The 12,382-nt window shown below is 27.8% G+C and overlaps 1 protein-coding gene across 1 annotated transcript; it reads right to left on the bottom strand.

Annotated features, from left to right (window-relative positions):
- On the bottom strand, positions 1–3,534 carry LOC107064054 (dehydrogenase/reductase SDR family member 11). Its single transcript, XM_015316307.2, has 5 exons — positions 3,131–3,534; positions 2,293–2,419; positions 2,008–2,140; positions 1,684–1,827; positions 1–1,509 (listed from the first exon to the last, which is right to left on the bottom strand). Exons 1-5 carry the CDS (start codon positions 3,435–3,437, stop codon positions 1,456–1,458), a joined length of 765 nt encoding a protein of 254 aa, XP_015171793.2. The 5' UTR covers positions 3,438–3,534; the 3' UTR covers positions 1–1,455.
- Between the last annotated feature and the right edge of the window lie 8,848 nt (positions 3,535–12,382).

Below are 12,382 nucleotides of genomic sequence, written 5' to 3'. Positions count from 1 at the left end.
TTTCGTTTGACATTAGAATAGATTCGTTTGGATACACATCAACGATTGCAAACATTAGAAAAACGTTTAACGTTTAATTGTTTACCGCATTTGAAATTATTTGACGATTTTTCTATGTTATTACATTTGTTTTGACTTTCTAATTTAATAGAATAAATCTTGTAAATTCGTTTATTTCGATTATTTCCTAAAAATCATTTCTCTTTTTTGATTTAATTAATAATTAACACTTAGCCGACCAAACGCCCCCACAGAGTCCTCTACAGTTTCCACCGCGCTCAGGAAAATCAAACTGCGCTCTCCACTGCGCATTTTTTTGAAGTAGGTAGTAGTTTTATATTTCTATTCGTTTGTTTATAAATGACTTGAAAGTACAAATAAAATGTTTCCCTAATTTGGTCGAAATCGTCTCGAGTTGCTGGTTAGCGCAATTGAAAAAGGCCTCGAGTACAAAGGATTAACAATGTCTTTATATATTTGTTAAGAATTTTAAATGTACGAATATAAAAATCGTATAAATAATTTATTAATATTATTATACTACTCTGTCTCTCTCTCTCTCTCTTTTATTATTCGTTAGTTAAAATATTCAAGAGTGGAGAGGTCAATGAATAATACAAAATGTTTTATATGTGTAGTACAGAATGACAATTTTAAACGATAAGAAAGATAGACAACAAAATACCAATGGGAGGTGAGAAGTGGTTGATATACATCATATATCATTCTCATAAATAGATATGTACATATTGCTTATATACATATATGTGGGATTCGTGAAACAAATTGGATTGCTGGGACTGACTGGACCGGGGGACTCGAACCACAGATTCTGTCGCTTTCCGGGCGACTGCACTTTTAACCAATTGAGCTATTCAAGGCCCATCCCACCAATCCTTCTCACGAATGCCCAATAAGTTTGGCATGAAGACACTCATCCCACATTCCCCCCTCCTTAACAACATTTGATCCCGAATGTTATGCCACCTAACATCATCTCCTCCTCTTTTTGTGGCGTCCTTCATCACCAACTTCGTCTTTAATTTTTTCTCGTGGCGTTGTAAGACAGTGGAACGTGTTACGAAACAGACCCTGCATCCCGGCTGAACCCCCATGTGTGGGACTCGTGAAAAAAATTGGACCACCTTGGGATTGACTGGACCGGGACTCGAACCACGGATCCTCCTGTCGCTTTCCGGGCGACTGCACTTTTAACCAACTGAGCTATTCAGGGCCCACCGACCAATCCTTCTCACGAATGCCTAATAAGAATGCGCCCATTGAGGCGCACGTCCCACATATATGTTTACATAACAATTTTTATTCAGAATATATTCTCTATTTTATTATATAATATTAATTTAAATTTGTTTATACAGATATTATTTAATGTGGCATTATTATCTAAAGATATTTCTTTATTTTCTAATATATGTATTTTTACCTAACTTAATATTAAATTTTTTCAGGTAATATTCCGTGCACAGATTTGATTCCTAATTCATTAATCTAAAAGTAAACAAAAAAAATTATATTTTATTTTGATTAATAACATTTTTTGCTTAAACAACGAATTATTTGTACTATAATATTTATATGCTTAAAAGTATAATTTGTCTATATGCCAGATTATATACACGTATTATTTAAAAAAAAAAAAGAAAAAAACAAAATAGTACTTACTTCAACATTAATTGGACTGGCTAATACATAAATAATTCCATCGGTAACATTCTTTATTGATAACATTTCTATTTTGTCCAAAATTTCTGGTTTCAAATTGAAAACTTTAACCATATCAGTGTTCACAATACTAGGGCTGATATTCTGTTAATAAATAATAAACAATGATTCATTTTTCTTATTTAATATCGAATTAATAAATGTTGATTTTTATAATATATTTATTTTAAATGTATAATACACAAAAGTAATTTTGTGTGTAATGACAAAAAAAAAGCAAACAAACAAACAAACAAATACAAATAAAAATAATAAGAATATTACCGAAATTTTAATGCTTAATTTATCATTCTGAATTTCATTACGAACACTATCGCACATTGCCCTTAAAGCATATTTACTGCATGGATATAAACTGAATGGCAATTTTATGCTTTGTGCATTATGGCCAGAAACGCTGCATAAATAAAAATAAAAAAAAGAAAATTTATTTTTAATAAATTCATAATACAAAGAGACATATAATAAGGTATACAATATAAACTTGCCCATTTCTCCTAATTACAATTATTAATAAAATAATATTACAAAAGTATATTTTATTTTTACCTGTTAATATTAATAATGTGTCCTTGATATTTGGATTTAGACATTAATTTAACAGCTTCTCTTGTGCAAATAGCAATTGCGATCACATTAACGTCCATAATATTATGAAAGTTTTCTGTTTTGCCATCTGTAAAAAAAAAGAGGAATATCATCTCGATATCGATATATTTTTGTTATATTTTGTATAATACATTTTTACATTTAATCATTACATTCATTACATTAAATCATTTTTACATTAATAAAAAATATCATAGATATTATCAGATATAAAATTATTAGAAAAGTCAAATGTTATTAGTAATTGTCTTAACATTTAAATTACAATACAATGATAAATGACAGATAAAGATATATATATTTTATTAATATTATTAATTAAAGATATTAATATTTTATTAATTATTAAGTATTATTACACATGTATATATGAATATATATTATCAGAGTATTGTTTAGCCAAATATGTAAAAGGCATCTCACGTATTGTATATATATATATATATATATATATATATATATATATATATATATATATATATTTTAATGATCAATTGCATGTAATATCAATAACAATTAACATTGTACTTTTAAACAAACCAAAAAAAAATATTCCATCTACAAAAATCTAAATGAATAATTATATTCTTATGTATATATTTTCATTGTAATTGCAATATCATATTAATTAATTGTCATAAAGACAAACGCATGTTTTAACAATAAGTCAAATATAATAACGTATCATAAAAACTTATGATTTATATTAACATGAATAATAAACAAACAAAAAAAAAGAAAAAAAATTATTCAATCATCAAGATAAAAATTACCTTACCAATGATTTTTTCATGAAAAATGACACCGGCATTGTTAATAAGAATATTAACTTCATTGTGTTCCTTTTGAATATATTTAAAAACATTTAAAATTTCTTCTTCATTCCTGAGATCACATTTCATAGGATAAATCGTGCCCGGTAAATTTAATGATTCCACTTTCGCTTTTAATTCCTCCAACTTGTGTAGTCTTCTTGCAATGGCAACGACCTTGAGATTATATCGTGCCAATTCTTCGGCAATTTTAGCACCAATCCCAGTACTTGCTCCTGTCACTAATGCAACTTTACCTGACCAACGTTCCATCTTTTTAAGACTTCTCACAGTTTCACGTTTAACGATGCCCGTTTCACTACTATCTTGAAGGCTTCTTCTCTCGCACTGCCTATTTAACGTTTCCCTTCCCTTCCCTTCCCTTTCCATCCCTTCCCTTTCCTCCGTACGTCCCTTGAACCAATTATCGCGTCAGACCCAAACAACTTATGAGAAGAAAAAAAAAACTGCTCGTTATAACTTGTTATTCCTTTTTCTTCTTCATACACATTTGTTGAAATATTACTTGATAAGTACATTTATGCTTATATATTTGAAATGTAATCAATGTCAATATATATATATATATATATATATATATATATATATATATATACATATAACCTTTATAATAAGTATATGTATAACGATATTGTTTGTTGTTATTGTTTTGGTAAGCTAACGGGAAATGTTTCGTATATTTTCGAAACGAAAATCGGATAGAGAGGTCTCCGTGGTTTTAATGTAATTAGAATAAATAATTTAGAAATTTCGATAAGAATTGACGGAAGTAATTAGTGGACCTCTTCTTGTTTCGGTGCGACTAGTTATATTTGTTCTATACTTCTTTTAATCAAATTCTTTAAAAGTATCTTCTTCGATTTCTTTTATTAAGGCCGGCGATACGTGTAAAATAAACAACAACAAAAAATCGAATTTTTTATTTTCTATTTTTTTATAAATAGTTAGTTTATCATCTTAAAAATATACCTGTAAATTTTTAGAATGAAATTACGTATTATTTATCGATTAGAAATTCATTTAAGTCGCTAGACGCGAACGCTAAACTTTGAACGCGTTTTTTTCGAAACGACTTGTTTTTCAAAATGTACTGAAAGATAATTCAAAAAGATTACAATTGATTCTTATTAAATTTAGCACACATTTTCTTTATAGTATTAGCTTTCAGTTGAACTTTAAAAATGTCACCAAAAATTTTCAAAAATTCCCACTTTTGACACAAAAACCCGTTAATAAAAAAAAGGGTAAAAAATCAGACTTTTTTTTTGTCTGAGTCGTGCCAATTTACGATTTTTTGACTTTTCAGTTTTTCCTTTGTTCAACTAGAAGATACATGTTTTATGAACACGCTTCGACCCTGTTTTTATTTTTTTGTAATTTTACATTGCTGTAACTAAAGCTAAAAATCACCATGATTGATGCGTTTCGCCGCGAGGGCTTCAGAAGATTAGTTATTATGGCGGTCATTTTGAAAAACAAAAAAAATGAGAAAAATAAATTAGATTTTAATATTTTAATATGTAATGAATAAACCTGCTGAGTGTCAAAACGATTCATTTATTTCTTCCATTTTAAATAAATTTCTGAAAAACGATCAAAATTTAAGCGTTTACATGTATCGCCGGTCTTAACAACAATAATCAAATATTATTTTATTTTACGATGAAAATTTAATGATACCAGAGTTAATGAATTGAAAGCTCAAATATTTTCAGCTTTATCGCTGCTTCTTAACTAGATGGCACTTCAATCGAAATTATATAATGTGGTCAAATTTAACGCTCAAATTTAACGTCAAGCGTCAGCATGAAATCGCACCTTTAGGATTGATTGAATGTTCTGTTTTAATTTAATAATATATATATATTTAATTTAATATGTTAAATTTATATTTATCATCAATTTGAATACACAGAAAAAGTTTGTTTTGTTACATCTTCTCATTCTGATTCTCTTTAAAATTTGCTTTCCTTATCATTTATCTTTTCTTCGAAAATATCACGCGATATTAACAAATACAACCTGACTCAGTGTTCATTTTTCATAAAATCGAAAAAAAAAATATATTAAAACGATTAACTTATTTTTGTTTATTAATAATCAACGACAATTAATTTATACTTCAATGTAGAATTTATCAATATGACTGATAATTAATTAAACTCAATTTAAATACAATGTAATTTTGTACATTGTAATAAATAGATAATTAAAAAACAAAATAACAAGATGATAAATCATTCAGAAGAATATTGGATGAAGATAAAGAAGATTAATATGAAATATATAAGATAGTAATAATGAAACAAACTGAGTATATATATATATAAAAAAAAAAAAACATTATATAATCAACGACAATTAATTTATACTTCAATGTAGAATTTATCAATATGACTGATAATTAATTAAACTCAATTTAAATACAATGTAATTTTGTACATTGTAATAAATAGATAATTAAAAAAACAAAATAACAAGATGATAAATCATTCAGAAGAATACTGGATGAAGATAAAGAAAATTAATATGAAATATATAAGATAGTAATAATTAAACAAACTGAGTATTTATAAAAAAGAAAACATTATAGAATATCGAATATATATAAGATGCATCATTGTACATTTCTTAAAAATAATATTAATAAATTAATAATTAGACTGCGGACATTTGTGCTTATGAAAAATATTAAAATATACATTTATGATAATGTGTAGAAATAATTTGTTATCTTGTTTGATGTATGATATCTTTACCTGTTTCTTATTTTAAAATATTCATGTACCTAAATATTTATATATATATTGAGTGAGAACAAAAAAATATAATATTAACTTAGATTATTGAATAAATTCATCGAAAAGTTTTGTTAACAAAAGTTTTGAAACAACATTAATGATGTTTTAAAATATCATATTACAATGCTGCGGGAAATATCCGATAATTTTGTATTAACCTTTTTATTTTTTTTTTTTGAAAAAAAAACCGATTTATTCCTTTAAAAAAATCCAGTCTGTAATATTTTGTCTATGTTCTTTTACATAAGATATGTAACTAATTTCCATATGTATCAATTAGCATATATTCTAACGTTGGTAACGCGTACCTGTAGATGACATTTAATAGTGTTGCCATTTTTTCAGCGTAAAATGAAACTTGAAAAATATTGGATGACTCTTATGAGCGATAGGTTTACAGATAAGATTAGTTAATATAACACTCCATAAACCACCGTAGTCTTTTTTACGTTGCGCAGCTGTTAAGATTTATGTCTTAGATGCTTATAGCGCAGGGCTGTCCAATTTGTGGTACTGTAGTCAGAAAAAACCCAATGTTATAATAACTAAAACTCGATGTAAACAAAATCGTAAACATTCTCAAAGCACAATACATTATATTTGATTTACATAATTATTTTGTTTAATAATTATCGTTAGAATTTCATCAGAACTGAGATAAATGTGATACAATGAGCGGAAAAGGTTATATGTATTTCATATTAAAATAAAATGGCAACAGAGTTACTAGTATCTTGATCGGAAAAATGAAAAATATATTTTTCTTTAAATGAACATTTGTTCAGTCAGTTCTAAGTACTCGTATGATCACATTAAAATAAATCGATGTAATGGTCCAAGTTGTCAAATGCATATAATCAATTTGATAGAAAATCTCGATGTTTTTCATAGATGAATCTCGTCAATTACTAAAGCAGAAAAATTCGAACGAACACGATCATGTCGTGTCAGAATCCTATTGGTTTGGTATCGATCGACGTATAGAGAGTTATCAAGGTAGTTTGTTCGAACGTCAATCTTTCGGGTTAGCACGAGTACCCTCGAGATTGCACGACCGTCCTTCCATCTCGATTGGAAAAACGTTGAGTATGTGTATATATATATGTATGTATGTATGTATGTACGTTCAATTAATCATTATTAATTTCGTTAAATTAAAATTATTAATAAACATAACACACTTTAAAAAGAAAATCTTGCAATTCAAGTGCATCTTTACATCCAACAGATGCGAATTATAATTTTGTTAGTGGTACCTTTGATTTATTCAAAAGAAATAAAAAAGAAGAAGAAGAAAATGTAAAAACTGAAGCTTCGTTAAGAAGAAAATAAATAAGAGTTATAGAGAGAGAAAGAGAGAGAGAGAAAGAGAGAGAGGACGAGTGTGTCATCGTAGTTGCAATGAAAAGGTAGAAGACCTGCCGAAGGTTACCGAATATTGCCGAAGATAGAAGAAACTTGCCATGAAGGGTTCTTCAAGATGGCACCATCAGCGATATTTAGAACCTTCTCTGTCTCTCTATTTCTCATTCACTCGTACCGTTCTTCCTTCGTCTACCTTTCACTCTTTTATCCTTTCTTTCTTTCTTTCTTTCTTTCTCCTTATACTTTCGTTCTTTAGCGACCTCGAATGATACCTCAACCTTTTTACACCTCAAAACCCGATAACCTACATTTCGCATTTGTGGCCAAAAGACTTCGAGATAAAAATGTCTCTTTAATGCTCATACACCCAAGAGAGAGAGAGAGAGAGAGAGAACTATGCTTTTGCGCCTATAATCCTTTTTATTTGATTATTTTTCTCTACATTTCTTCGTATTTTTCTATTTTTTTTTTTTTTTTGCAACTTTAAGATATATACCCGTGCGAAATATTTATTCACTTTTGTTGAATCTTGATAATCGATTTTTAATCGATTAACAAAATTCTCGTCGATGAGGAAAAATTTGTCAAAAATTTCTCATTTAGAATCGTCATTTATTTTTATCTTTTTTTTTTTTTTTTTCAACCTTTTATTTTTGATAATAAATCTCATCTTTTTATTCTTTCGTAGTAATCGATTCTTCTTCTTTTTTTTTTTTTTTTTTTTTTATTTATTTCAAATGTAAACAATGACGATAAAAAGAACCAACATTTTTTTTTTAATCTACCACCGAAATTTTTAAATTATAAGCATGTAGTTACACACACACACACACACACACACATAGTAGGTTTTATGTAGAAAATAAACGAAGGTTTCTCTTTTTATGAATATAAAAGAAATGTTGTGCAGGTGTGTGTGCAATATATATATATATATATATAGGCATTTGCAAAGCCGACTTTAATTTGCAATGTTTCATATTTGCCCCGAGGAGGATGCGAATCTAGCGACTTATTTGAGATTTTTTGTTGGTTGTTACGATTACCGTTTTCTCGTCGTTGTCGTCGTCTTCATCGTCTTCTTCTTTCTTTCTTTCTTTCTTTCTTTGAACGAACGATTAGAATATATTAGAATATATTATTATTTTCGATAAATAAAAGATAGTTTTATATTTTATTATATTATAAATAATTATATTATATTATAATAATATAATATATAACCATAATACTCCAGTTGCATTATTGATATTTCTACTTATCGCTTTTTTACGTTACAGCGCGCCGACAGTTGAATTTTGGGCCTGACGAGAAACTCAACCGAAACAGGCTGGCCGACGAACGTGTTAAAGGATCGTTCAACTTTATTTTTATGTTCGTATCTCGAGGTGTTTTTATTCTTAAATGTCTATAGTTGTTGTTATATTATTGTGAGAACAAAATGAAATTGTTTGAAGGCACAAATATAATGACTGAAATTTCGAATAATTTGTTCTTACGTAGAAATATAAATTCGTTAGAAAAATTATGAACAATTGAATTCACTGCAAAGATAGAAGATTAAATATAAAGTGTTTGTAAACATTCGTTGATTCATCGGTTTACTATTGATCACGTTTTATAATTAAAATATTTAAAAAAAAAAAAAAAGCACACAGATTTATTTGATCATAGGAATAAAATCAATTAAAAACACGTCTTACCCCATTAGTTTACTCGACAAGATTACGAACGAAAAGAACTTTCGTCGACTACCTTCTAAAGACGACTGAAATGATCTAACGATATTTCTATACATATGTTTACTTTCTTCTCTCTTACCTGAGTAAAATGTAAACACTCAAGACAGGTACAGTTTTGCCGTTCTATGGTAAACAAGTCGAATTCAACTCATATCTCGTAAGAATATTATTTTACTTAAACATTTTTCAACGACATTACAAATTTATTATTTATCATTATTAATTATAGTAGTAATTAATTATCCTAGGTTTTTTACAAACACATCAAATTGAATTGTACCTATTATTATGAAAGTTATCTAAGTCATGTATCTCTTGTTTCGAGATATTTAATGGATTACATTCGAACACTAAATGAATTCTATAAAATATTGAGATAACAAACACTATCTAACGATTCATTTTTCACAATAGCGTTTTCAAATTACATTGAATTTATTTAATTTAAAATAATGTGGTGATTAATAACTGATAAACTTATTTTTTTTTTTTTTTTTCATTTTGACTTTAACCATTTTCATAATTATGGGCACAATTATTCTTTGCTGTTTTCTAATAGTTTACTATCAAATCAAACGTGGATTTTTCATAAACAGCCGATATAATATTTTCTTAATTTTATTTAATATTTAATCTAATTATTAATATTAATTATGTGTATATTACTTTTACGAATGACTTGTACTCTCATAATCGTTGATGATGAGAGATCAGATGAAAAATCTCTTTTATACGATTGATTAATTGTTCTTATAAGTTTATTAATGTTTAAATAAATCTTTATTAATAATTAATTGTTTCACTTGTTTCAATAACATTTGATTAATATTTAAACAATTTACAATAACCCAATTACCTTTTGAGAATCAGATAAAAAATGGAATTCAATCAAAAAGCCAACCAGCGCTATCCGGGAAACAAATCAATTCTTTTATTTTTATTTTTTTGTAAATAAAAATGTAAATAAACATTTATGTTCCAGATTAAATGAATAATTAAAATAAAAAAAATAAAAAAACGTGTCTAATATAAGAAAAACTATATAATAACAGAGATAATCTTACTATGTTATGGTGTTCTGAAACTTTCGTATGGATTAATGTTGAACGTAACATTAATTGACTTTTTAATAATCTACTTTACAATGTGTAAACCTTGAAATGTTTGCAAAAGAAAAATTAGCCCATAAAATGAAGAGAGAAGTTGAACAGGACATCAGATTATTCGTATTTTTTTGGTCGAAAAACAATCGATTTGAATGAGAAAATTTGGGTCATGTATTACTATAGAAAATGCATTCATTCGTCATGGATAGAGATCTCCACCAATGGGATGGATTCCCTGTTACGTAGAGATTCTGTACATCAAATGTTTGTTCATAGATTACGAGTTTTCTTCTATCAGTTTGTGGTTTTTCTTCTCAACCTCTAGGAAAATGGATATTAATTACTAACCGGAGCACGGAGAAATTTCCTTTAATCGATTCCATCCCACAAAAGTGGCACGAATCATTGTCGTGGTGTTATCTATATACGTGATACGTAGGTAGATCGAATTTTTTTTTTTTTCAAGAGATATCCTTTGTCATCTTGAAATTGAAAAGAATTTCAAATTCGTAGTATCAAAAAAAAAAAAAACAGAAAGAAAGAAAGAAAAATCATTTTTCATAATCTTATCTTATCTTAATATATATAAATTACGTGTGACGTTGTTTGTCCGCAATGGACTCTCAAACTACCAAACCGATTTGAATCAAATTTTGCACATTGTATGCAGTTTCATTCAACTTGAAAGATAGGATAGTTTATATCTGAATTTATAATCGCAATAAGGCGGTATAAGGTAATTCGTTGACTTAAAGACGTGTGTATCGAACTGACTTGTGAGCCACAGCAACGCGTGGTGGGACACTCCTAGTAATTAATAAGAAGAAAAAGAAAAAAAAGACAAATATGAAAGAGTGATCAAAAAATTTCGTTGAAGATAATTTGCAAATGGCACAATAACAAAATCTTGATTTTATTTATCTCTCTTTTAGGGAATTTTTCTGCTCGTTATGAATTCTCGAATAGACGGAAGTATTGTTTATTCGACTTGAATGAAATCGTTGGAATCAACCTCACGAAGAAGGGACATAACTACGGACACTAACCAGAGATTTATTCGGTGAAAGTAAGATAAGAAGATATAAATATATATATATATATATATATATATATATATATATATATGTATACATATATAGATTGCAATTGAAAGAGAGAGAGAGAGAGAAAAAGAGAAGGGGGTAGAGGGTGGGGTGGGGTGGGGAGGTTGAAAAGAAGAAAGGAAAAGAGAAGACTGCATTGTTGACAATGCATTAAAGGAATCTTCGAGGATTCTAGGATTCTCCATTGAAGTCTTTGGGTTTTTGCAAAGGAGACGTTTTACAATAGGCTTATCGATATCGAACTCTTCGAGAGGTTATTAAAATCCTCGACGATCACCTCGGATGCGGCGTTTCGTTGGTATAAATAAAGAAAAAAAAAAGAAAAAAAAAGAAAAGCTGCATAAAAAAAGTGGTCGGTGTTATAAGGCACGGATGAATGATTATTTTCGTCAAAAGTTATAGATGATATTTAATATGTCGATACGAATGAAAAAAAAAAAAAAAATGAATTAAATAATTAAATCATTCTTACGTCAAATTTCACGAATTCGATATTTGTCTTTCAAATATCAAATCTGTCAAATCCAAGAAACATTAGGTGGATAAAGGTAACAAATAAAATTAGAAATTTTGATCGTATCTAAAATATAATAATCAAGATAATATTTTTATTGGTGAATTATTAACTTAGAATGAAACTAAATAATGTTATTGTGTATTAGGATTTTTAGGGAAATTTTCGTCAGGCCACAGGCGTTGCTTTGTATTGAAAGTATAGTTAAACGTCAGTCACTGATGACTGACGTGGCCTAAAGAAAAGTCGTACTTTGTAAAAATTCAAAGTCGATTTTTTTTTTCGAAAACAAAGCCTCAAACGAAAAATCACCCCATTTTCGCATGTACCATCATTTACAGATCACCCTGTATAATGAAATTTAGATAATAATCGATATAATATTGAATTTTTCGATAAATTTCTCGTTGAATCGTTGACCCTTTTTTTGTTTTGGTAATTATTTTTAATTGTTTTCTTATTTTCCAAATTTGTCTTCCTCTTTCTATTCTGATGAAAGAACATTTGATTTAATAGCAATCACACAAAACTGGAATGATAAATCTGAACCGTATAGTAAGAATGAA

Source organism: Polistes dominula, unplaced genomic scaffold, assembly GCF_049000335.1.
Source record: "Polistes dominula isolate Pdom_NZ unplaced genomic scaffold, Pdom_raw_medaka contig_77, whole genome shotgun sequence".
Classification (NCBI taxonomy): Eukaryota; Metazoa; Arthropoda; class Insecta; order Hymenoptera; family Vespidae; genus Polistes; species Polistes dominula.
This window is presented reverse-complemented; position numbering and strand designations above follow the sequence as displayed.

Bases quoted from the DNA above. Each gene is read 5' to 3' on its own strand.
- LOC107064054 (XM_015316307.2), bottom strand. From the start codon at position 3,437: ATGGAACGTTGGTCAGGTAAAGTTGCATTAGTGACAGGAGCAAGTACT. The intron at 1,828-2,007 runs GTAATATTCTTA...ATTTATTAACAG, and splicing joins AATTAAGCATTAAAATTTCG to AATATCAGCCCTAGTATTGT. The intron at 1,510-1,683 runs GTAAGTACTATT...GTTTACTTTTAG, and splicing joins CCAGTCCAATTAATGTTGAA to ATTAATGAATTAGGAATCAA.